Here is a 26,643-nt window from a genome sequence, read left to right on the forward strand (position 1 = left end):
GGGGTCTGTTTGCTGTGGGTCAATTTGCTAGACCCTTTTTCCTCAGGGAGCGGTGCAGTGACTCAGGAAAAGAGAAGAGAAAACCCTCTGGAGGGTCACCCAAGCCTGGGGTTGCAATGAGCTTCAACAGAGGCAGAAGGAAGGGCTTTAATAAGGTTTAATGAGGCAGATGTCCACCACGCAGCACATCACACCAGGGAAAAGCCAGAGGTGCCATCAGGCAAGCTGAGTGTTCATAGCAGCCAGTGGAGGTTGGAGCACAGCTTGCAGAAATCACGGAGCTTTCCCTCCCCAAAATGTTCTGCAGAGAGCTCACTGTTAGCTCTGTGCTGGTGGTGTCCCAGGGACAGCTCTGCAAACTGGAGGCATCACATCACCAGTCACCTCACCTTAAACACTGCCAGCACCAGGCTCTGCGTGCTTTGGTTCACATGGACATCTGTTCCCTGCACTGGGAAAACCAAGCTCTGGTTTGGATCTTTTTCCCCTTGAACAACAATCAAAGTAAAAGGGATGTTCCAGTAGTGAGGGAAGAAAGCAGGAGAGCCCATGAAGGAGCATACAGTGAAGTTGTACTGAGTTTCATGTTTCGAGTTGCACATGAAATAGGATGTTTCATTAGAACTGCAGATGAAAATCTGAAATTGCTAAGGATTGAGCAATTCTTAGCCAAACTTGATTCAAATTGCTCTGGACTCCTATGAGCAGAGAGGTTGGATTTAAGTTTATTTGAAATGTTGTGGAAATAACAGCAGTAATATGGTTATACACAGATTTTTTTTTTTAATAGAATTGGTTTCTATGCTATGACCTTGCATGAATTATTTAGTCCTGAAGCAAAATTCAGTTGAATGAGTTCAGTTGAACCAGTATTGAAAAGCAGGTTCCCAAATAGATCTGCTGGCAGGTCTTTAAATGTGACCATATGGACTGTATCACTTCATGTTTGGTTTCAGTTTCTGGACTTCAAAGCTGTGTTTCTTAGAGCAATTCTTGTCTGCTTTCAGATAATTCCTCCCAGCCCTTTGTCATCTTCTATACAGGCATTTCTTCTTGTTAGGGACCAAAATCTCCTATCCTAACTCTTCCAAACAGTTCTGTAATGATAATTCTATAATGATAATTCTATTAAATTCCAAACAGTTCTGAATGATAATTCTATTAAAGTCACAGAGACTTTTTTGAGGAGTACCTGATCTTTACAGAGACAGGCCACAACATTTTGGTAATCTCTAGACTGGAGTTCTGCTCTCAGCCAGTCTTGTGTTCTGCTGCAATTCAGGACTGGGAAATCTGATTCTGTGAGATGGTTGAGTACCTGCAGCTCTGACTGGTGAAACCACTCCAAAATATTCACTTATAGGAGCAGCTGTTTTTTTTGGGCCTGCATAGTTATTAGGTAAATAGTTATGGAATTCTTGTACAGCAACACTTGACTGAGAGCTTCCTACAACATATAGGAAAGGATGAAAGAGAAGGCCATAAAGATCTTTAACATGCTTTATGTGGAAATACAACCCAGGGGGCTTCGATTCCTAACTTGCAACTCATCGTGAAGGGTCAACATCATATTGTGTACTTCAGTTTACCCATCAGCAAAGGCTAACTGCTTATGAGTTGAGATCCTGTGAGGAGCAAGAGATGGAATTAGGAGTTCTTGTTCTGGTGCACTCCTTGCATCCCTGTGCCCAGGATGGTACCTGAACCTTTTCAGAGGAGTTACTCTGTATTTACACCAACACAAATGGTGTCTAAGCTTGGGACAGAATTGCTGCTGTCTCTCTGCACTTAATTTTAATGGGCAGTGTAAGATATCAACCCAGCCAGGTCTGGAAGAAGTTGGTTTTACTCCCAGCTGAAGCTGTAAAACACAGATAGCAATTCATCCAGTTTACAGAAGGGTTTGCATCTAGTGACAGACACCTCTTTTGCAGCAGTATTTTCAACTGCAGTAATCCATATCATGATTTTATTATTTGCTCACCAGGAATTAAATGGAAATGTTTTCTGTGTGTGGGTTGTTTGTTTTGGTTTGTTTCTTTCTCCTGGGCTGGGTAATGGCTGCAGAATGAAATTTAATCAAGAGCAATATGAGACCAGGGAAGAATTTCTGGAAATACAGAGATTCATGTATGTGTTACAAGCACTCAGTTTAATGTTATTTATAAGAAAAGGGCACTCAATGGCCAGGATGTTTTCTTTTTCCCCTGAACTGCCCAGAGCTCCAGGGAAATGATTGCAATGTAGGAAGCCCCTTCAACTCCCACTGGAATTTCACACCTATTTTAATTGTTGAGTGGTTTTAGCTGGGAGTTTGGGAGAGATTGCAAAGGTTATTGAGCTAAATTTATACTTAGATTTTTTGAGATAGCAAAGTTTATGCTGAATTTATTGCCACCATCTGTGGGACATTTGAAAAGAAAAAAATCCCTTTATTTTATTTAGAAGTGTACCTCTGTATAACCACATTCATACATAAATATCTCCATGTATTTCCATGGATGGTGGGATCTGCCTGCACAGGTCAGCTTGCTAAATCAGGATTTTAAGAAGAAACATTCTCATTAGGTGCTTTTCTCATCAAATGATGGAAAAACAGGATCATTAATCAGTGGCTATGCCTGTCTAATGAAAGCAAATTAAAAAAATAATATATCAAAATGCAGAAAGTAAATGAGATGTTCTTTAGAACGTGTCTGTATGGTGATTGTAAGCCTAAGCCTTGCAGAGGGCAGGATTTGTGGGTGTCTCTACCAGCAGAGACTTATACTGGATGGCTCCTACGTGCACCTGGCTTGTCTAAACTTTCTCTGGTTGTAAGTAAAGCTAAAAACAAAATATAAATAAAAATAAATCCCCCACAAGCAGTGATTAATTTGATCAAGTGAAGCTTAGATCATACTCTGAAGAGCCTGTGCTTGTGTACGCACAGTACGAAACGCTCAGGGCATCTTTTGACTTATCTCCACTTTCTCCTGTCCTGTGAAGTTTGCTCTGTGACATTGGCCTTTGCTCTTCACTAGACCTTTCCTACACCTTTACTGCAGCAACCTCCCTCTGCTCCTGCCACAGCCTGGTGTTAAAAGCAGGTTCAGGAGGGGCAGGTGAGGAAGCACACATTTAATCTGCAGCATGGAGCAGGTCCCCCAGTGTGTGACAGAGCACTGCTCTGAGCTCCCACTCCTCTGGCTCTGTTCACACCCTATGTCCAGCTCCTCCTGCACAGAGCTCTCCCCCAGTTTAAAATGAACAGCCTTCCCCAGATCTTCCCATTCCCCAGCCCCTGCAGGCAGTGGGAACAGCTCCCCTCTGGTGTCTTTTCATGTCTGAAGACCTATCAGCCCTATTTGATTTCCTCTTCTCTAGATTAAAGGTCCACATTGCCTTTGGCCGCTGCTTGTAGACCATGTTCTCCAGTTTTACCTTTCGTGTCCTCCTTCGTGTGAGCCCCTGTAGCACACGTCTGATTTGAAGAGCAGTGTTGCAGCAGGGCCCTCTCCAATCCTCAGTCAGAGCAACAGGATCACCCAGATTATAGTGCCGTGCCCTTAGTTTTAAACCAGCATGAAACCATTCTCCCAAACTGGATTTGTCATCAACCACAGGTTTAGGGCATGGAGATCCTTTCCAATAGATCTGTTGTTTGGCCAGTGCTCCCTGGGATTTGCATGGCTCATCACTGCCTGCCTTGAATTGGAGCAGATTCCATCACAAATTGCAGGTGTACTCCTAGAGTTTGCTATGCACAATTCTCTAAAAGGAATTTTTTTTTTCTACTTTCTCAAATTGCTTATTGAAAATGAGGGCAATATGCAATTTGTGTCTGTAGGAGGAAATTTCACGTTTAACTTACATGATCTATACCTAATGTCTAAATTACCTGTGCATGCAAATCTACACCACAGTGTACAAAATCCATCCTGGTGAAACATCTCAAATTAAATCTGTCAATGTACCTGCACAAGAGTGCTCCAGGAGTGGCAGTTATAGATTTAATGTTCATGCATGTAGAATTGATAGAAAAAGTTAGAGAAGAGTTTGAAGCTGCTTTTAAAAAATAATCCCTGACAGTCATCCAAACCTCCATGAAACAGGAATCTGATCCTGCAGATACTTCTAACAGAAAATATTGCTGGAGCTTCCTGATTAATGCCCGTGGCAGGAAACAGTTTGTGCTTGATACCAAGTTTACATTTCTTGACTGTTTAAGTAGAACTCCCACAATTTTAATATAGTGCTTCAGATTTTATGTTTAGTCTCTGATATGAGTAGAAGTTTCAAAAAATAATCGAATCAAATCTCCATCATTTTTCCCCCAAATTCACACTTGTGTTCACTGCCAATGGCTTTTCTCCTTGCTTTAGTGGGGTCAGCATCAACTGCCTGATTATACAGCTGGTTTTATTTTTTCACTCAACTTTGAGCATCTTTCTGTCTCATACCTCCTCTGTGTGTGTGGTGCTTGCAAACATCATCTCTTCATCTCCAAACCTTCTCAAACTGAAAAGAGCAACCCAGTAAACTCCATCCATGGACTCCTGCTTCCTTCTTGCCACGTTTCCTTTACCCTTGAATGTAAACCAGCATTAAGATCATTTTATTTCCTGACATTCTGTGTCGATTGTATCAGACTCTTCTCCCCAGTATCTGCCTGGTCCTTTATTTCCTCCCCTTTTCAGCTGCATAATGCATGAGTGGGGAAGTGTCTGCTCCGTGAGGGGTGTCAGCTGTGCTGGGGACACGCTGGGCACGCAGCCAGCCCATGACTGACACTGATGCTCCCAGAGCAGCTTTGTTGGGGTGTTGCAGTGGCTCTGTGCAGGGCAGTGGGGACAGCGGGAGCCGTGTCACCGGCGTGGCTTGTCAGTGATTCACAGAGATCTCTTGGAGCGCCCTATTTTTGGAAACAGCATTTCTAGATAAATGCTTTTCCATTTCCAAAAGACGTTTTGATGTGCTGGGAAATAAACCTCTACCTAGCTGTGGGTTTTAAGTCACATCCCTAACATTCTGGAAAGTGCTAGTCATTTGATTTTATAATCTTTTCTATGAATTATAATGATGGTAAGGACCAAATAGGCTTAGTCCTGTGCTGCCACTCTCTCCAGACACAGAACGGCAGCAGAAAAGGCACGTTTAGAAACTGAGAGCCCCTTGATGTGTCTGGCAAGCTTAGCTCTGAAATCCTCAAAAGAGATCTGTCTTCCTTTTCCCTCTAAATTTAGACGAAGAATTTTTACATTCTTGCAACAGAGAGGGAGAAAGGTGGAAACTGATAAGGCACTGTTGAAAGAAAATTGTAGCATTTTCAGATGCAGACCTGGGTTGTGTGTGCGAGGTAGATTGAGAACTTTAAACTCATGTCACCTTTTCTTTTTAGGCATTCAAGCCAATGTTTTAGGGGCCTCTCTGTCTTCTACAGGACCAGGTAGAACTCCTTTGCATAGGGCTTTTGTAAGCAGGCCTTTGGGGACTAAGGGGCTTGGGTTTGGGGTTATTTTTTTCCTGCCTAGGACATGCAGAAATGTTGTTGCTCATTCACTCAAAGACAAAATAAGTTTGCCAATTCCTGCTCTATGTAGCCTGTTGGCATTTCCGAAAAGATACCAGGCAATGGGGACCCACAGATAATTATTGCCACAAATAATTTAACTTTCACTGAATGAGGAAGTCGCCCCTTTTGACTCACCATTTTCAACCATCGGAGTCATGGTCTGTAGTGGCTCACCCCAGCAGTCCAGAGTGCTTGTTATTAAGGACTTCTGCTTTTTGGGTTAGTGTTTCCCACTGAGTGATTTTAATTCCTGTTGCCAAAGGATTCACAGAGGCACGTATGATTAGCAAGCCACCAGGATTACAAGATCCACACAGCAGGGTTAACACACTTCAAGGATATTTTAGTTACCCCAGGTACCACAGCACAAAAACGCAGGGGCTCCCACATCTGCAGCTCATGGCTCCTAAATCTGGCTGTGCCAACGCTGCTGAGCACTGGAAGCAAAGCTTTTAGCATCATTAAACAGCAACTTTTTGCTTCATCACTCAAGGACTGCTCCCCTCTTTGCATCTTCATCTGCACAAGTGGATACACCGAGGGGGTTTTGGGAGATCTGAGTAAGCCCCCTGGGATGATGGACCCAATTTGAACAGCTCTGGGCTTGGATTGGAATCACTAATTGTAAACGGCTGAACCCCAACTGGCTGAGCAGATGAGACAGATGTGTTTGTTCAAAAGTTTGCAGCAGACATCCAAGTTTTTTGCCATGAATCTGTGCTCTCCTGATCTGGATTATCTTTCTTTAAAACAGGCTCTTCCCACAGACTTAGGCAAAAGATTTAGCTCTCTTTGACCCTTCTTTCCAAACAAGTATTAGTGGCCAAGCTGCTCATCACCTGAAGGCTGGGGCTCAGCTATGTGCTTGAACTTCCCTGTAAATGCCACTCTGACATGTTCTGGGCATAAATAGAGTCTGTTAGACTATGTTGGAAGGAGTACCTTTTTTTTTTTTTTGAATCTAATTAAGTTTAAAAGATGGGTAGTACTTACCATAAGCATGTTGTTTTAGAGAAGAAAAACCTCTTTGCAAAATGATTTAGTTGTTAGGATTTTTTTCTTCTTTGAGTTGGAGAAGAAAAAGAAAACTAAAGCTCCTTCTTACAGTAATCTGTTTTTCTCCTTTTTATTTTATTTTCTTATCTAGGGAAGTGGTGTAAGCAAAGTTCTTTGCTGGTGCTAGGGATTTGTGTGATATTTTTTCAAGGTGTGGATTGTAGAATGTCACACATTCATTTTTAAAGGGTTTTGCTCTCTGATACGAATGAAGCACAGGGCAGTCAAATGTCAGTGGAAGCTTAGCAGCTCACTTTTCCTGCTTCTCTCCATTTTATTATGCTCTGTGTTTGCAAAAGAGGAGCCTCTTATGTTCTCAGCTTTGTCAGTGTTTTGAGAGCAGGCAGCCTTTCTGCTTTTGACAAAGTTTTTGCTGTCTCCTCAAAACAAAAAAAAGCCCCATTTTCCCAGAATAGGGCCATATTTGGACATTGCTAAAACAACTTCAACCTTCAGCATGCCCCACCCTTCCCTGGCTGGGGATCCCAGAGCAGTTCCAGGGTGTATCAGGACTCAGGACGCTGCTGCCCTCACTGCTGTGCTTGGGGACAGGACAGAACTCTGCTCCAGCTCTCAGGTGGCACAGAGCCAGGTCTCACACTCCCTCAAAGAGCATCCCAGGGGATGGATGCAGATGTCCTGGTCCCTGGAGTGAGCAGTGCTCCCATCCCGAGCCCTCTGCTCCTCCTGGAGTGCGTGGCACCCGCTCTGGGGGCTGGACCTGTTCCACCTTCTCCAAGGCACCTGCTCCAGGGTTTGTACCTGTTCCACGCCCTCCAAACCTGCTCCAGGGTTTGTACCTGTTCCACCCCCTCCAAACCTGCTCCAGGGTTTGTACCTGTTCCACCCCCTCCAAACCTGCTCCAGGGTTTGTACCTGTTCCACCCTCTCCAAACCTGCTCCAGGGTTTGTACCTGTTCCACCCTCTCCAAACCTGCTCCAGGGTTTGTACCTGTTCCACCCCCTCCAAACCTGCTCCAGGGTTTGTACCTGTTCCACCCTCTCCAAACCTGCTCCATGGTTTGTACCTGTTCCACCCCCTCCAAACCTGCTCCAGGGTTTGTACCTGTTCCACGCCCTCCAAACCTGCTCCAGGGTTTGTACCTGTTCCACCCCCTCCAAACCTGCTCCAGGGTTTGTACCTGTTCCACCCTCTCCAAGGCTGAGGTAGCACTCCCACTGCTGGGGTGATGCAGGTTTGTGCCAGATGAGTGACTGGGAGGGAGAGCTCCAGGCTGGTATCACGATATTTGTCGCGCTCCAGAAGTTGCATTAAAAGCCTCTGGGGTTTCCTGGCGTGCGGTTTGTCACGTGCCTTGCATGTCTGACCAAGTGGGGTAATTTTGTCAAAATATTTCGCCGTTGCTTTGCTTTTAAGAAGGGCAAACTGACCTTGCTTTCTCCCCTCTCCAAACCACCCAAAGGAAGCTAGCCAAGAAGCAGAAGGAGACTCAGACCAGCACGCAGAGGGAGATGGGTCCTGTGGCTACTTCTGACAAGACCTCCACCAAACTCAGTGCTGTTCATAATGAAGAAGCTTTTTCTTCCAGCTGCCAAGATGTTAATGGATTCAGTAAGTTTAACTTGCTTGCAATGGATATGACCCCCTTGGAGAGCTCTGGGTTCTTAAAAGGACCTATTCCTTTGGGCACAGTGTTGAGGAGTTAGGAATGGCAGTGATAGCAATCTTTGCAAAAGCTCCATAGAAATCTGGAATGTCTCTGAGACTGCCCCTGGTTTCACTGTCAGACAGGTGGAGAACATTCCTCTGGGTCCAAATCTACTGAGAATAATTGATAAAGTCTGTTCTAATAACTGCATCAGAATAAGAGGCACATGTTTATTTGTTGTTTAGAAATACTTTTCCTTTGTGAGTAGAAGAGTCAAATCCCTTAGCTGACTTGTGGGATGAAAAAACATTTTCTGTATGAAATTGTTATGAAAGAAGGCCTGGTCTCCTGGCTAGAGAACTGGAATGGAAAGACAACATTTCTTCCTTTGTCTGTGTCCTCGGTTTATTCTTCACACGGGTTCAGTAAAACTGATCTTAGTTAACATTTGTAAACCACTCAGACCTCTGTAGCTAAAAGAGTTTTGTGGGTAAAGCAGCACCAAGTCCTACTTTAGCCTCACTAGATCCAGGTTGAGTGCATGGTGGATTGCATGGTGGATTTGTAAACCTTTTTCGTATTAAATAAATTTAAACTTAGACACTATGGGCATGTCACTCCTTCTTTTGACACTCAGCCTGTTAGTTTGGACAAGGGACAGCTCTGAAACTCAAGTGTGTACTAAAACTCTTGTCTTTATTAAGCATCTTTAGTGAAGGGTTTTTTTCCCTAATTTCTAAAATGGAAGTGCTCATGATAGAAAAAATGTGCTTTTATCATTGAAACCTCCCCCTTGTAATCTGAAACTGAATGGAATGGGTTGAGTGAATTCTTCCTTTCCCTCTCTGCAGGTCATGTCAAATTCCATCTGCATGTGCTGCTACTTCCATTTTGTGTGGCTCACCTGTGAGATGGATAAATAGGTGTCTGGGACAGCCAAGGCTGGCAGGGAACAATTTTCTCTGATATTAAATTGACTTCAGTCAAGATCTAATTTTCTCAGGTGCTGAGTAGCTGTGTCCTAAGGAGGCAGCAAGAGTTCTGTGGGGTTCATATCTCTGAAGGCCAGGAGAGCAGCAGTGCTGGATCAGCCATCCCCGAAACAGCAGAGGCAGCTTGGCTGGAGTGTGTGGGGAAAGTCAAGTGTTTAACACTTCCCTCAGAATCTGGGTTTCTGAAAGTTTGGGGATTCTTTTTCTAACCAGAAAATGAGAAAAGAGACAAGCTTGAAATGTGACCTCATCTTTTCCCCCACCTTTGTAATTTTGACAGACTAATTAAAACAGCTGAGTAATTTGCTTGAAATGGCAACTGTAGAAAATATGATGTATCAAATTTTGTAAAGAAACAGCACTCCAGGTTTTCATTTTTTTTAATCAGTTAGATCTTTACTTGTCTGACATCTCTGCAGATTTTATCACTGCCTTCCCCTATAACCTGAGTCAGCCATGGGTGGATTTTTTTTTTCCTCTTTATATCTATGAGAAAGAATTATCAATAAACCTTCATGATTTCTCCAAATTTTTTACTGCCAAGTCCAGGATGCTGAGGTGCTGGAGGTAAGTTCTGTGCAGTAGTGTGCACATGCTGATACAGGAATCTTGTGAGTAAAGGAATTCCTTGAAAAGAAAAATAAAATAAATTGCCTTAATGGAGTTTAATACTTGTGGGTTCTATGCAGGCCTACTCTGGAATAACATAATAGGATTATTTCTTAACCTTCCTGCTAACTAATAGAGTTTTACAGGGTTTATCCACCAGAGCTGTTGAAATCAACTGTCTTAACCAGCAGTCAGATTCCTTCTTAATTTTTTTTTTTTTTTGCCTGCCAACAGTAAATAGCATTTCCAGCATCCCGTGATGGGCAGTCACCCTCTCCATCCTGCCCTCAGCTGTGGGAGCCTGAGCTGGCTGTAGCAGGGATGTGGAAATGCCCCTCTCCTTTTGGAAGAAGAGCCCACCAAGAGAAGCAAAGTGTTTTCAATGCCAGGATCACCTTGCCAGCTCACAAAAGCAATCAAACAGAACAAGACAATTTGCTAAGTAGGATCCCTCAGTTATTGAATGACTTGCAGGCAACTTTACCTGCAGGACACAATGTCCTTGTAGGGCTTGTGTCCTTGCCTCCAGTTTTTACTTTCTGTCACAATAATTCTGATAACTTTTCAGACAGAACAAATTCATTGAGTGCCTACAGAAGCTTTTCTCTTCCCATGCTCTCTCCAGCTGGCCACTGGTCTGCTCCTGGGTGAGTCCTGTCCATCCTCCTGCTGGTGCTTACCCTGTCTCCCTGCCCTGCCACCACATGGGACTATTTTCTTAATCAGTTAGATTTTAAAATCCCACTTTCAAGGGTGCTGCCTGGTGCTCTGCACCATGAGGGAGATAAAAAATGAACAGCTGCCCTCCTTATCAGCCCCTTGTTTTCTGTTGAGGCATCAAGACTTCAGGTCTTGCTGAAAAGAGGAAGTGAATCAGGTATTTATCTTTCCTGGCCCGAAGCAAAGCCCCTCATCCCTCTTTCCATTCTGCAATGTTAATTGTTATCCTGGCAGGATTCTCACTGATACATACAGGTGTTGAAATTAAAGGGATTTTTTGGACTCAGCCTCCATCTCTGACACTCCACAGAATCAGAGAAGGTGTTTGGTAAAACTGAGATTGGTCTATGGCTGTTCCAGCTTGTCTGCTTTTACTTGGGGATTATGAACAATCACAGTTGGTCATTTCCACAGATATCTGGGGGTTTTTTTTAAGATAACCGTATATCCCAACTCCATTAAAGGCAGGTGATGGCCCTGGCAGTGCAGGAATGTTGGGAAGCAGCACAGTCACGTGTAGACACTAGCTCAGGGCAGGGTTATTATGAAACAAGATGGGAAATGGGAAACAAAGTGGATCTAAATTTGCCCCCCAGTGTCTGCACTGACCAGAAAGATGTGCAGGGGTTTGTGACCATGCAGAAATCAGGGGCAGTTTGGCAGTGATGGGACGAGCAGCAGTGGATCAGCTCAGCAGGGATGCACTGATGTGCTCTGCACAAAGGAACTGCTCTTCTTGGCAGTGCTCAGGTGCCATGGACCAGCCTTGTCCAGGAGAATGCCCTGTCCCCACCAGAGGCATCTTGACATCCTCGCAGGGGTTCTGGCAGGAGCTGTTTGATTCTGAGGATTTAACCCATTAAAATGCAGCCAGTTTTGCTGGAGACTGATTTATTAAGGTGTGTTTTACCTGTGTGACATCTCAGTTTGGGGGCAGACAGCTCTCCAGACACCCTGCAGGAGGGACACAGATGGAGGAGTGGCTTTAATGCTTCAGGCAGAACATTCTGGAAGTGGGAACTGAGTGCTGCAGTAGGAACCACTACCATAAGTTACCAAGTCAGTGTGATTTCACTTATGAGAACAAGAAGATGAGAGGGAGGTGTAGGCAAGTGGCACTCAGGGTTTAAGGGGTCCATTTCTTCCAAGAAACATCAAAATTCACACCTTTCCACAATCCTTCATGATTATATGATCAGTGAGATGCAAAGGTCTTCACAAAAGACAAACACAGCAAGATGTAGTTCTTACTCCTGCCCCATAGATAATTTTCACTCATAATTAGGTGACCTGCCAAGTGCAGTCTAAGAACTTGTAGGGTCATAGACATGAGATGCTCCTTGTAGTACAAGAATTCTTCAAATAATTTAAAAATAAAAGATAAACTCACATTTTATCAAAGGCATAAAAGGAAAATGTACTAAATTCCCTTTTACTGGCTTTCATGGGATTTTTATGGGGTTTGCTAGTTTAGGAAATATTATAAAAATTAAAGAATAATTTTCAGAATAAGAAGGAGCCTTCACCACTCTGCATGACTGGAGGGATCTGTGTGGCCTCACGTGCCACTCCAGGGAGCACAAAGAGAATTTTTAATGAAGTCTTAATCTCTACCCTGATGTAAAATCCTCTCTGGACGTGTTTCCTTTGATTACAGACCCGAGTGCCTGTAAGAAATGCTAGTTAGAAAGCAGCCCTGTGTATACATCTCATTATACAACCTGACTGATTTCAGGAACAAATTCTCCAAAGTTTTAAGAAACTTTGCTTTTGTGTTTGTGGGTTTTGGGGGAATTTTGTTTTTGTTTAGTGTTTTGGTTTGGTTTTTCATTAGTTTTGGTTTTGGGTTGGGTTTTTCCTTGGTTTTGCTTGGGTTTGTTTGGGGATTTTTCCCTCCTTTTTAGTCTGAATCTGAAAGTCACATCCCTGTGTCACAAACACAGTTCATGTCATAAACCTCAGTTGGTCACATCTTTAATCAAACTCACTGACATGAGGTGTTTATCTGGAAGTTCATCCTCGGCAGCTCTGGAAGGGCAGTATGGCCTTTTGTACTCCCAAATGCAGCATGCTCTTTTATACTCCCAAATTCCAGAAAAACTTGAGTCCTGGCCCAAGCCCTGAGCGTGGCCTTGCCCTGTGACATTGGGCAAACCAACTGATCTTATTTTATGTTATCTGAAACATGGCCACGTCCTAAGAGTGGTGGGAGAAGGGTCTGATTTAGGCTGATCGAGTGCAAGAGGCCCCAAACCAGAGGAATTTTATCACTTTAAGGCAGCTGGGACAGAGCTCCAGCAGACCAAACCATGAGGAATTTGATTGTTTTAATGTGTTCAAAGTCATGTAGGTCTGAAAATAAGGTGTGAGAATGCAGAACAAGAGCGAGTTCATGAACTAGATGATTATAAACTGCTCAGGAGGTAATTCTGACTTTATGGAGCTCCCTAGACCAGTGACTTCTTTGAGTTTCCCCACAGCACAACTTGAAATTTTTAAGCAGTGTTTGCTCCATAGATACAAAAAATTGCTTCTGAATTTACTTTGATGTACACTGAGTTTTATCTACTTCTGTTGGGCTATGGAATAGTTTTTCCTGTGTTATCTGTTGTCATCTTTCTGATATACTGAGATTTGTGTTAGCTTGTTTCCCAGCATTCTGAGGAGGAGATATATAAATGCCTGTAACTCTGAGAGTGAATGCAGAGTGATAACAAAAGAATATGCCTTGAAAAATGATGGATTACCATAAGAATGTGCATGTTTGCTGCTGTAGGTATAAACCAGCCTTATAAATTTACTATCAAGACAAGAATCTACCACGAAGATGTTGAGCCCTTCCTCCTTTCAAAAAATATTTGTTTCATATGGAAATGTGTGGATTCTTGTCCAAAGAAAGTTAATGCTGTAATGGGAGAAGGCAAGGATGCTTGTCCTGCTGAGAGAACCCAGCTCACAGGGGAAGGGATTGTAGGATTTGCTATGAACAGTTCTGGGTTGAAGAACAAGTCCCTTGTAAACTTGTAATGTTTTAACCAAAAAATTGCTACCCTACCTGTGTATTTTTGTGGTACATTGTGTTTTAGTAGGTTTATTTTACTGTCAATACTGATTCTCTGTAGTTTGTATTTTGGGGGCCATTTTTGAGGAATTTCCTCTTAGAGACAAAACCCTAGGTTTGCTCCTTTGGTTAAAAAAAAAAAAAAAAGAATATTTAGAATATAGACCTATGAATGTAGCTCTGTGTGTATCCTGTTTAGGAACACATTGATTTACAGTAACTATAATCCTATATTTGGGGTCTGGAGTGCTTATATTAAAGAAAATCCATCATGATGACAATGTAATAAATGTAATATGCATGTTGAAATGAAAAATATAATTCATTTTGATAAGCCTTATATATCCCATATTATTGTGTTCTTTGAGGAACATTCTCCCTGTTCTCTTTCTCTCTCTTAATATATGTCTAAAGTCTTTTCCTTATGTCTTTCCTACCTAGCATCACCCTCTCCTTGTTCATTTTCTGTCCAAAGCAAAACCCTTCAGAGCAAATCTATGTTGAATTCCTACTACTCAGGTACTAGTGCCAGACTTTTCTTTCATTCCTAAATTTTCTTTGCTTTTGTACGTTACCCAATATAACCTATAATAGACCGAGGCTTCTGAGTGTGAGACACAGCTAACCTTGTTTTCATTTTCTGTAACTTTTCTTTTCCTGTTGATCCTCTGTTGATTTCCATTGATCCCTGTCGTGTGGGTGAACGGAATTCCATCTCAAAGTTTCATCAGACACCGTCCCATCGACCACGCTGTTAGGTAAGAGGACAGGTATGGTGTGCTGAGCTGAGCTGGAGAGCAAACACACTCTCTGTGTCCTGAAAATAACACTCGGAAGTGTTTGGCTTCCAAAATCAGAATTAATCCCGTGCTCGTGCGTTAATCAGAAAACTTTTGTTTCATTCATGTTTTGTTATTGCTTTCAAAGGAAAGAAAAATTCAAAAATTAAGGTTTAGACATTTTTTTCAAGTATACATTGTTCCTTTTTGCCAATGAGATTTGGGTGTCTGGGCCCCTTTCCCACACGCTGCCTTGCCTTAGGCTAAATTCTGACTCCTGCAGGTGGTTGTGCCTGTGCAGCTGACACAGAACCACAGAAGAGTTCGGGTTGGAAGGGATCTTTAAAAGCTCTCTGGGCATGGGCAGGAACACTTTCCTACAGACCAGATTTCTCAGAGCCCCATCCAACCCGACCTGGACGGTTTCCAGGCATGGGGCATCTTCCACCCCTCTGAGCAACCTGTGCCAGTGCCTCAGCCCCCCTTTTTATAGAAAGTTTCTTCTTTGTATCTAGTGTGAATTACCCTGTTTCCATGCAAAACCACCCCCCTGTGCTGTGTGTGAGGTTCGGCTGGACCTGCCTCAAGGGTTGCAAATTTGAGTGAGGATTTGTGTGTCTGCAGCAGGTGGGAGCCTGCAGTTTTGGGTGAAGTTGCATGTATAAAGGTTATTTGGAGAAATTCCTGGCTGGGTTTTGGGAAGTGGCTGTGTATGCTGAGAGTTAAATGCTAAATCTTTCAGGCAGTCAGGTATGGATTTGAGAGGTTAACAAAGGTCCTGAGAGGCAGAGGCTGCTCTAGGGCTCTATAAGATATCAGAAAGAAATTCTCCCCTGTGAGGGTGGGCAGGCCCTGGCACAGGGTGCCCAGAGCAGCTGTGGCTGCCCCTGGATCCCTGGCACTGCCCAAGGCCAGGCTGGACAGGGCTTGGAGCAGCCTGGGATAGTGAAAGGTGTCCCTGCCCATGGCAGGGGGTGGAACTGGATGAGCTTTGAGTTCCCTTCTCACCCAAACCTCTCTGATTCTCTGATTTATGAATTCCTCTGCTATGGAGCAGAAAGATGATGTGTGGCTGATCAGAATCTAGCCAGTGGGATTTATCATTTTGGATTATCTACAATAAATGTTCCTTGCAGACACAGTAATCTACTGTGACTGCTTCAAAGATCACTCAGAACATGGGGAAGGGCCACAGTCAGACCAGGAAGAAATGGCAACCAGTGGCTGTTCCTTGGTTGACAGCCTGGCACAGAGGCTTGGAGGGGCTGCCACAATGCACACATCCATCCTGCTGCCTGCCAAAATGCTGATGGCAAGGAATGAGGCCTCTGAATGGGCTGGGGAAGGAAAGGTATCCATTTCCCAGAAGGTTTGGTCTCCTTTCCCAGAGGCTCAGTGTGATCAACAGGAAAGCCTAAAGGCCGGTTTCTCTTTTGACTATGCTGTAAAAGCAAGTCCCTGACCTGCAGTTTGATGGAAGATACCAAACTCAGTCTGGTGTTTGGGATCTGGGAAATCCTGGCCATTCTTTGGGGGAGCTCTTTTCCGCCTCTGCCCTGATGGAATTAAGGTGTGAACTGCACTCTTCATACTCTGAAGCTCCAGTAGCAATGAACAGGTTCCCTCTGTGCTTCTTCTGGCAAAGAAACAGCCCCCAAAACTTTTAAACCCCCAAATTTTACAGGTGAAAAAGAGGAAATAGGAATCTAACCAGCCTTGTACTTATGTATTCAAAAATATTTCAAATTTCTACTAAGCACTATATCTGCGTAAGGATTGATATCCCTGTTTTACACATGGGAAGTCAGGTACAGAGCACTTTTAAGACATGAATTACACAGACTGGTCACTGTCCCAGTTCCACCTGAAGTTAACAGCCTGTGAAACAGCTCCTGACTTTGGAGAAATTTCTATCTTGTGACTTGCAGACAAATTAAAACCTTGTCGTTCTGGCTTCTCAGACAAATCCATCAGATGTCAGATGCTGCTGTATGAGCAAAAGAGGTTTAATTTTTGATGTTTATTAATATTAATTCCCAGGGAAGAAAAACATATCTTGAAAAGGGATTAGTCATCCCACTACCAATATCTGTACCTGCAATTCAGTACTGTTTGTTCCCATCTATTATGCTTTCTGCTAATAAATGTTCTATATTTGCAGTATTGCATGGCTCCCTAGGCTTGGCTGTGACATGTAAGATACAGGAGATTTGGGATTTGCCTCTATCCCAATTCCTGATTAATGCTTTTTTATTAATGCATGTTTTTAGTGAAGTCATTTTCTCTTCCACTTCTGGACAACTCTGGATTTGAAATGTTTTGCTCAAACATCTTCACTAGAGAAGGAAATATCTAACACTAAAATAAATGAGGTAGATTTCCACTTGAAGATGAGGTAGCACAACCTTAGGGATTATTTCTGGGGAAAAATTCATGTCTAGTAGCCCTTGAAGATGTTCAGGGCGGTCTCTTCAGGGGAAGCAGCATGTCCTTCCCTTGCATCCCTTGGCATCTCCTGGCAGGAAAGGACATTTAGCCTTGTTTTTATTCCAGCTGCTCATGAGGATCCTCACAAGAGTCACTACCCTCCGGAGAGGACAGGGATTTTAGTGCCTTGCAGATGAGCAGAACAAGCAGAGAGAGCTCTCTGACACAAAGTCTCAGACAAAAAACTGGCTGTGCTTAGAAAGACATAGAAATTTTCCATGGATTTTAGACTTCTGTAGCTTTTTTGCCCACTCCTAATCAGTCTGCTGTGTGTACATCCCCAACCTAGGCTGAATAACTCAAAGATGTTAAGAAGCCAGTATTGCTGCTTTAGCAGGTGCCTCTGTCACTGAATTTTTACTATGGGATGAGTGATTTTTATGCAATGGATGCTCAAAAATTCAATGGCTTGACCTGCTCAGTTGCATCAGAAGCCTTCCAGGCCAAGTCAGCTCTAATAAGGAGCTGTGGGAGAGGTTTTCCCAGCACTTAGCTGTGCTGAGGTTGGCCAGGGGCAGAGTGAGCACCAAAGGATCAGACCTTTATGGGCTGGGCCTTGAGCTGAATTTCTCTTACATTTCTTCCTGCCTGCAGAACTGAAAACCCCTCTCTCCCAGTCTTTAATGGCTTGTAGTTTCATGTGCTGTTTTGAAGTTTCCACTTGTTTTCCAGATGTAACTGAACGTCTCTGGAAGGTGGGTTGGTCTGGCAGCCTCTTTTCACCAAGGAGGCAAAGAGAGATTTGGCTTGGTGAAGTCCACACATCCAAAGAGCTTCACAGTTACATTTCTACCAAATAATCCCAAATCATTGCCCACCTCACCAAAGCATCTTCTTTGTACCTTTAACAGGATTTTCTTCTATGTTACCTGATGAATAAAGTGTATCTAATAGTTTTTATAAGATCACAATACTCTTAGGTAAGAATACTCTTATAATATTAGAATACTTTAATATTCTTATTAGAATGCTCTTATAAGATTAGAATACTCTTATGCTTGGTGTTAACCAAGCAATTCTTACAGAGTTCTAGAATCTATAAAAAAATTACTTACTTTAAAAAAAAAAATATGGACGTGTGGCTTCTTCATGCCTTTGAAATGAAAGCTGCACCCTCTGTGCTCTGTCAAGCCTGCTGTCAGAAGGCTTTGTTAAGGAATGTGCCCTTTCAGAGCTCAGTTGATATCATTAGATAAATGGTGTTTTGCCTTCAGTTTGCCGTACCACTGTTGGTATTGTAGATAGAATATTAGAGCTGGGTATTTATCATATAATAAAGCCTTGACACACACAAAAAAGCAAATTATTTTTCATCTCGCACCATATCCCTGGTGTACGGGGAAGAGGTATTAGCCATGCTCTAGTCACCCTCGGAAGATATGAAAGAAATGACAGCCTTTGCTCTAGTGTGGAGAGACTGGCTCTGTGTGTAATTAAATCCATCACAAACACCACTCAAAACATAATTTATTTTGTGCAAAGTATGTCCTATCGCATCTTATCACTTGCCAAGGCTAAGAGAATAAAAAATATAAGCAGATATGATAGCCCTGTCATTTCAGTCACAGGAGGAAAAGAGTTTTGAGAGAAGCTTCTCCAGTGTAGAAGGTGACACAGCAGTGCAGCTTTGCTTTTAGTTTTGAGAGGCATGGGTGAGTTTTCTGGTCAGGAGACAGCATCATACTCTGTGCCCAGATATCCGTTTCTCAGTCTAACTATGTTTACAAAACAAATTATTTCTATAAAAGCATCTAGAGCTCTAATCCCTAAAGGTGCTCTGGGGGAGCAGGACCCCTCCCAGCAGCCTTACTAGGATGTTGCACAGGGCTCTGATCATACAGAGCCACTTCCAGACTGGCAATCTAATTTCTCAGCTGCTCTTCATCTTATCTGTGACATTTATGGAGAAGTTCATCAGTTTTTCGGTGGAGGCAAACATATTTATTTTACTTGTCTGAGAAGCACAAAAGTACAGAACACAAGGTGGTGTAGCAGCAGGCAAGCAATAATAACTCACTGTCAGGGTTGCTCATCAGATGGGGGAAGATTCCACTGAAGTGACCTCTGCTCCAGCTCCTCTCTGCATGCTGGACTCTGTTACTTCTTGGCACAATGAGACCTCAGGGTTGATTTCAGCAAGTTCATGATGATTTCCCCAGCAAAGACATTCACAAAAAGCACCATTTCATAGGCAGGGAGAATTTGTGAATATGTGAGGTCAGCATTGTTACGTTGGCTTATCTGCAGTTTCACACTAAACACATGAGCTGAGAAACCTGAAAAGTTTCCCAATCAGCCAAGTTGTGTAAGAGACAGGGAATCACTAATTTATTGTCTTCTACAAAATTTCAGGGTGTTAGTTGAACTCTCAAGCTGATTACAGAATGGTTTGAGTTGGAAGGAACTTTAAAGCTCATCTTCCACCCCCTGCCATGGGCAGGGACACCTTCCACTACACCAGGCTGCTCCAAGCCCCATCCAACCTGGCCTTGGACACTTCCAGGGATGGGGGATCATGAAAATACCAGCTTCCAGAATCAAAACATCTGAGATGGCAAAGGACATCTTATATGAGGAGTAAGAGTGGCACTGAAAAGGGTTAACAAACAAGATGGCAAGACCCTTTGCTGTCACAAGCTGCTGATACTAGAAGCAGTCCTGTCATAAACAGCATGTTCCCAGCCACATGCAGAATACCTGCCTTATTTACAGCTGCACAAATAGAACTGGGGAAAATTGGAGATTGTTCTAGGAAGGAACTGGAGCCCTGAGCAGCCTGCCCTAATGGGACTTCAGGAGCTCTCAATTGATTTACTTTATCAAAGAGAAACTGAAGAAGTGATTTGATCAGTGCCTGCATGGGTCAGGATTCCAAATGCTCAGAGGGCTCTTTAATCTAACAGAAGGTATAATATGATTCAGTGCCTGCAATCGAAGCTAAGCAAAATCAAATTGCAATTAAGAAATGTTTAGTCAGCAAGGGTAATTAACCATTGCCACAATTTTGGGGGTCAGAATGGAATCACCACCTCCTGAAATGTTTTAATTTGAATTATTTATTGGAACTGTATTCCATCTTTGGAATGCAGTGAAATATGGTGGTGTGTGTTCCTATCAAAAGCACAAGGACATATGACTAGGATAAATGAAATATAATTTTAATAAACACCTGATGCATGGTCCTCCACATTTAGTAGTTTCTGAGTATTAGCGTGAATTAGTTCCTGCAACTTTCCCATTAAAAAAAAAAAAAAAAAGAAAAATCTATTTTTCTGTTTTGCTTTTCTCACTGAAAACTCAGTAAAGGCACACATGCTTTATAGGCACTGCCAAAAATTTAGTGCAAAGTCTTGGCCAATTTGTCCTGCAAAGTCATTCTCATTTGCAGGGAACTGGGGACATGTTTGTGAGAAGCAGACAGAGAAAAGGAACTGTGGAAAATTACTTTAACTTGCCTTTATGCAACAATTAAAGCAGCAGCCTGACTTTGCTGGAATCTTTGTTGTCTTTCCCAGTAATAATGGTGCCAAAAGGAACGAGATGTGCATTAAAACTGCAAACAGAAGGAAAAGCAAAGCCTGTTTGCCAGCCCTCCAAAGACTCTTTTGGTTGACTGTCCTAGTGAGAGATCAGTTCGCTGCCACCTCCCCTCCCACCTGCATTTTGAATTGTTCACAAAATTGCTGCAAACACATCCTGAGAGGTGCCGGCCTCGCTGAGCGCCTCATTACCGAGCTTAGCTCCACACTCGTGGGGTGATTAGATGGAGAGGGAACAGTGTGTTACTTGCATCAGGCTTTATTAGCAGAGCATGGAAATGTTAAGCTCAGCTCACACACAGCAATTTGTGTCCAGAAAAGCCCCTCTACATTTTCCTTGGCTCAGATAAAATGCTGGTGGGATCAACTGAAAGTCCAGAGCTGCTACTGTTGCTAGGGTTGGGATTTTTTTGCAGGTAGCACAGGTGCCATGCATGATGTGTTTGTCACAGAGAACTGGAGGAGGTGATGGCCTGAACAGTTTCAGCTGTGTGTCCCAGTGTGGAGAGGGGGGTGACCCACATTGTGTGATGCTTTTCTTCAAGCAGAATCAGTTAACAGGGTGAGACACACAAGCGGTGCTGCCACAGATCACACTTTGCATCCTTCCCTGTGAGAGTGGGGAGGCCCTGGCACAGGGTGCCCAGAGAAGCTGTGGCTGCCCCTGGATCCCTGAAAGTGTCCAAGACCAGGCTGGATGGGGCTGGGAGCAGCCTGGGATACTGAAATGAGATGGTTCCTTCCAAGCCCAAACCATTCTGAGCTTCTGTGCCACAAGAGCTGTTCCTACAATCAGAGGGATTTGCACCAATTTTTATCGAATTGACCAAAGAGTCCAGTTGTCACTATGGACTCAAAGGCTAGAGACAGACCCCTCTTTGCTGCTGAGCACCTTCTTCTAGTCCCACCTCCACACCATGAATGCCTACCTTAAGGGAAGTTATTCTGGAAAGAAGGAGCCACCACTTTCCTGACTCTCACCTCTCCCTGTGACACATCTCTCTGAGAAGAGAGCCAAGTACACCAGAATTAAAGGAACTGATGAAGAGAGAAATTAGTAATTGCCTGCAAAGCAGCTGGCTGATCAGAGCTCCATTTTACAAGTCGCCTGTGCTCTGCGTGTGCCCTGCCCGAATTAGCACCAGAACCACACATTAGTTTTAAGACTCCCTCTCGAATTGGGATCTCATAATGTTTTTTAATTGGGGCTGATAAAAATGTGGCATTACTTGCAGGTTCCTCAGAGAAGCCAGTTGTGAAATTGGGTTTGTATTAAACCTAATGATGGAAAATTAAGCATAGTACGTCTGTCGGAAATGGTCCGCGATAAAAATCTTCTCCTTTTCATTACAGGAGGTTAATAGGGAATAGGGGAGCAAAGATGCACTGGGAAAGCGAATCCAACTAGGGGAATTAATAAGCCTTGAAATTCCCTCTGTTCAGAGTTCTCACACTGTCATTAGTCAGAGCATTAGGGATGATTATACAAATGCTTTGGATGTTACTCTTCCTTAAATCCCAAATTTATTCACATTTTGTGTTTGAGGGTTGCTTTGCTTGAGCCATAGTTCTGTAAATCTCTGAGTGTCCTGGGAATGTGACTGTGTTTATGAGAACCTGGGACTCAGAAATCCTGAAATTCAGGAGTCTAATCTTCAAAGCAGATGATCACTGTGCTAATTTATTTCAGAGGAACAGGCTGTGTTCAGCATCTCTGATAATTCACCCCCAGCCGTGTTGATGTCCCACTGCTGATGAGCTTGCCCTGCAGCAGTGTCCACTACTGGCATTCCTGTCTCCTCACAGTCCTGCAGCTACCAAACAGAGCATATCCCTGCTTTCACATCTTCCCCTAATCTAATAATAAACCAGCTGAAGTGCTATTTGTTATTTCTATGCTGAGGACACAGTAGGATGCCCTCAGCTCTCTGCTCCTGCCCACCTTTGCAGGAGGGACATAGGCAGCCCCTGCCCAAACACCACAGTGGTTTCTCAAGCAGAGCAATGTTTACAAGAACGTTCCAAGATTATTTCTGCCTCACAGAAATCACCCTGAAACTGCAATTTGATTTATTTATTCTTTATCCTTTTAAAAACATGGCTGCAGTGTTGCTCTCAAGGGGTGGTGTTTCAGCTCTTTGTCAGTGAACTTGCTGTTCACATCCTGTGTGTGGAAGCTCAAGAAGGTTTTGTGAACAATCTGAGGTGCATTTTCTGTTTGCTAATACCTTGGTTTGGGTAAGGCCAGAAAGAATTGATGCAGGTTTTATGTGTGAAAGGAGCTGAGCACCTCAGATCCCTGCAGTCCTAGGGAAAAACAGTGCTATATTTGGCCAACTACTTAAACTTGTACAGCTCTGCTAGATAAGTCATTGAATTTTTCATTTAGTCTGAGTTCTGTTGTTAAAGATTGTTACAGTCAATTGCTTGGTTATTGAAGTTATTATTTCTTTTCTGTTAGTTCACTGGGAATATTTTGTTGTACATAAGTTTTGCTGGGGATATGAAGTTGCAGTTCCATCTGCATAGTGATAGATTTCTTAAATTCACTTCTTTCAAAATAACCCCCTTTTCTATTAAGTTTACATATCTGAAATTTAAATTTTTGCGCATAAGATAACTATGTTTTTATGCTGGTTTATTTTTTTTTCTTGATGATATTACGTCTTTGTCATTGACATACAAAATTTTAGGCCTGAACTAGCAGACCAGTTGACTTTGCCTGAGCGTCCTGCCTTATTTGAAATGCTAATCATTTGCTTGCTGTTCACTCGTGTCCCTCTCAGTTATCTCATGCTGTACACCCCAAATCCTGCCTGAATCCCTTGCTCATCCCTATGTATCTCTGAGCCATGTTCTTTGCAGGTTTGGGAAGACAGTAGCTATGTAGCTGTGTTGGAGTTGCTGTGGGGAGCTCACCCTTGATGTGCCATATCCTTGTTAGCCTGACTGGCTGCTCACTCTCTTCCTGTCTTTTTGGGTTTGTCTCATGGACACCAAAAAATATTCAAGCATGATTTGGTCTTCCTTGGCATTTTAGATAAGCCTGTGTTTTCTATTAATTTCTTTACTTTTGTCTGCACCAACCTGCAGGGTGGCATTAAATAAACAGAGAGAGGATGAAACTGGGAATATCAGGTAGCTGAAGGCTTGTTCTGCCTCCTGTCTCCCCAACAGACAGCAGCCATGGCGAGCTGGCCCAGCCAACCCTGACCATCCAGACCCACCCGTACCGCAGCTGCGAGCCCGTGGAGATGTCCTACCCCCGGGGGCAGTTCCAGCCCGCCATCCGAGTGGCAGACCTGCTGCAGCACATCACCCAGATGAAGAGGGGACAGGGCTATGGCTTCAAGGAGGAGTACGAGGTGAGAGGAGCCTTTCTTCACGTGGCTGAGTAGGGAAGTTGCACACACAAGGGGCAGAAGCTCAGGAGAGGAGAGTAGCTGGTTTTGAGAGCTTCTTTTCCTTGGTTCACTTTCTTAATCCTTTTCTTTCTGATTTTGGTTTTGAGGGCAGGATTTTGCAGCACTCTTAGTCTTTGGTGGCCCTCCATTCCAAAGAGAAGGTGGTCACTGCAGCAGTAAGTGGGTGACACTGTGCTCATGCCTCTGTCCCATAAAGAGCAGACAGTAATAATTCAACAGGTGCTGAACAGTCCCTTCCTTATCAATGTTTTCCTTGAGAAGTGTGAGCCAGGCTGTGAGAAAAGGAAGGGTTTGGCCTGAGCTTTTTGGGAGCTCCAAGTCCTCTCTCATAATTGATCACATTAAATCACAGCACAATGACCTGAATGCACAATTGTCAAGTCAAGGGCAGGTATTTGTGTAGCTTGAATGAAGGTAAAATTTTCCAATATCATCAAACCTCTGGCTCAGGATAGGCTTGACTGACATCCTCTACCAACTCCATGTGAGGAGAGGAGTAAAGGCGAAGCTGGAAAAATGAAAGCTGCCATCTTTCCCCTTTTCACCTCTTCCCTCTGCAAGCTGGAATGACCAGCAATATAATCCACATGACCAGAAGACATGATGTTGGGGATGGTTTGGAAGAGGAAAACACATTTAGAGCAGAGCAAACAGAAGAAAATAGCATCAAACATATGTGAGACTCAGCCCTAGCGAGCGATAATTATAATGAATGTAGTAAGCTCATGGGAAGGCAATAAGAAATTAATATGCATAGTGGCATTAAAACTATTTAAAAATAATGTAACAGCTGTGAAAATATGTTACTTAATGAAAACAGCTCACTTTTCCACCCTGCAAGTAAGAGTCCATGGGGTTTGTGTCCCCAGTGCTGAGGTTTGCTGTAATTGGGAGCCTGTCTTTTCCTGGTCCTCACCAGGGAGTGTTTTTGAGATGACATCAAAAAACTGCCATAGCACGTGTTTCTGGAACTGTACGTTAACCAGGTCTAGGCACTCTTGCCCCACAATCAAGCATGCTAATTAAACTATCAGTATAAAGAGCTTTGTTTAATATTGAAAAAGGTTAATAATTCTCTGAGGAGATTTACTTAGCCCCCCACCTTGGCCTCCATTTCCATGAGGAGTACCCAAAACTACATTGAGCTCAATTACAGATGCCCTAAGACCCAGTTCTTGGTGTTCAAGAAGAAAACAGGTGCTGGCATATATGTAATTTTCTGGCGCTGGCATCGGTAATTATCAAAATAGCACATTAGCATGAAAAATGTCAACGCAACTTTCAGCTCCACGAGCTCTGCCTTCCCCAGAAAGTGCTGTCTACAGACTATAGAGGGATGATGACATTACACAGATTTGCATAATTCCTTTCTTTACAAGGAATGTCTGGAGAATGCCACAAGCTCACAAATCGCCTGTGTTGTTCCACACTTCCCTCAGCCATAAATGCAGGCGTTTTCCATGGTGGGATTTGGGTTTGGAGCATGGGATGGAGGCAGCACTTCAGCTCCAAACAGCAGTGGGGAGGATGTCAGGGAGCATGAGAGCTCCTGGAAGGTGGGAGGTTTGAGCTGGCTGTCAGTGGGGGCTCAGCCTGGGATCTGCAGGAGCACAGAGCTGCAAAATTGGCTTTGCAAGACGCTTTGCAGAGCAGCTGATAAAATCTCAAGAAAGAATTTGATGTCTCTTTTAAAATGTGTTTTCAGACACTAATATCAGTGTCACCTCCAAATATGTTCTTTTTTTTTTTTCTTCTAGGGAGCTGATTTTCTACTTACTTTGCAAATTGATAGCATAAATTGCAGCCTGTTTAGTGACATGTTACCAAATAATTTTACTCTCATGAAAAATCACTTTGAACGGAGCATATCAGTCACACATGACAATCTCTTATCTCTGTGCATTCCCATCTCCGCTGAGTAACCTGGAAATTGCATTCCATATTTGTTTAAAGGATGCCTGCACCTACACGTTGCAGCACAGGCAGCTTGTTTTGCTGAAGGCATCTAGAAAAACATTCCTGGTAGCTCCAGAAGGAGCTGAGAAGCAGGATGGGATGGTGTGAGGGGTGTGAGTGCTGGTGTGAAATGAGTGTTAACTGGGTGTGAACAGTGGGAGAATCTGTCAGCACTCCCTGTCTGTGTCATTTTGGGGCTGCCTGCTGCACCTGAGGGCAAAGTGTGACTTTGGGCCTTTTTGGCTGTTGCTTCTGTTCAGTGATAAAAGAGGAAGAGAGGAGAAAAATCTGCCGGTGGCGCTGGGTGTAGATGGCACAGTTTGGGGTTGGGAATAGCCATAAACATTAAACGGGACACATTTAAATGTCGCCAGTTCCTTTTCCAGAACATATCAGCTCTGATTTGTTGGGAGCTGTGGGACCAGTCCCAGAGACTTATTGCAAGCACCAATTACTGGCTAAGGAGATAATAGGCTTAATTATCCAGCCTCATTTTCCATTATGATTTAGGATGTCACTAATGCACATTCTCCTGCTGCATTACTGAGACTGTTAAGTTATTTTAGATTTTGTGGCTCCTTTCCTCAAACATCTTAGTGCTGAGAGCCTTCAGATTGTGGAATTCATTCCTGGACTTTAACCCTTTGATTTCTGCCTACACATTTTCATGTGGCCAGAAGAATAGATCTGATGGTCTGGGCTATGATGGGACACTGCAAAATAAATGGCTGAAATACTTTTTTTTTCCAAATTATGTTTTTTAGGCCAGATAATTTTTAATTCTGGCTCCCAGCAGAGTTTTTCCACCACTGTTGAGAAGGGAATGGCTTCAGGGAGTGGGCCAGGGCTCCTTGG

General features: G+C 43.3%; 1 protein-coding gene across 1 annotated transcript in view; it reads left to right on the forward strand.

Moving 5' to 3' along the window:
- The window catches only part of PTPRT (protein tyrosine phosphatase receptor type T), a 442,398-nt gene that overhangs the window by 375,594 nt on the left and 40,161 nt on the right, over nucleotides 1-26,643 (forward strand). The window contains exons 16-20 of the mRNA XM_053958427.1: nucleotides 5,381-5,428; nucleotides 8,035-8,183; nucleotides 14,044-14,121; nucleotides 14,325-14,360; nucleotides 23,585-23,772. Coding sequence (XP_053814402.1) covers nucleotides 5,381-5,428; nucleotides 8,035-8,183; nucleotides 14,044-14,121; nucleotides 14,325-14,360; nucleotides 23,585-23,772 — 499 coding nt within the window. The remainder of the gene's footprint in view (nucleotides 1-5,380; nucleotides 5,429-8,034; nucleotides 8,184-14,043; nucleotides 14,122-14,324; nucleotides 14,361-23,584; nucleotides 23,773-26,643) is intronic.

This window comes from Vidua chalybeata, chromosome 17, assembly GCF_026979565.1.
Source record: "Vidua chalybeata isolate OUT-0048 chromosome 17, bVidCha1 merged haplotype, whole genome shotgun sequence".
NCBI classification, from domain to species: domain Eukaryota; kingdom Metazoa; phylum Chordata; class Aves; order Passeriformes; family Viduidae; genus Vidua; species Vidua chalybeata.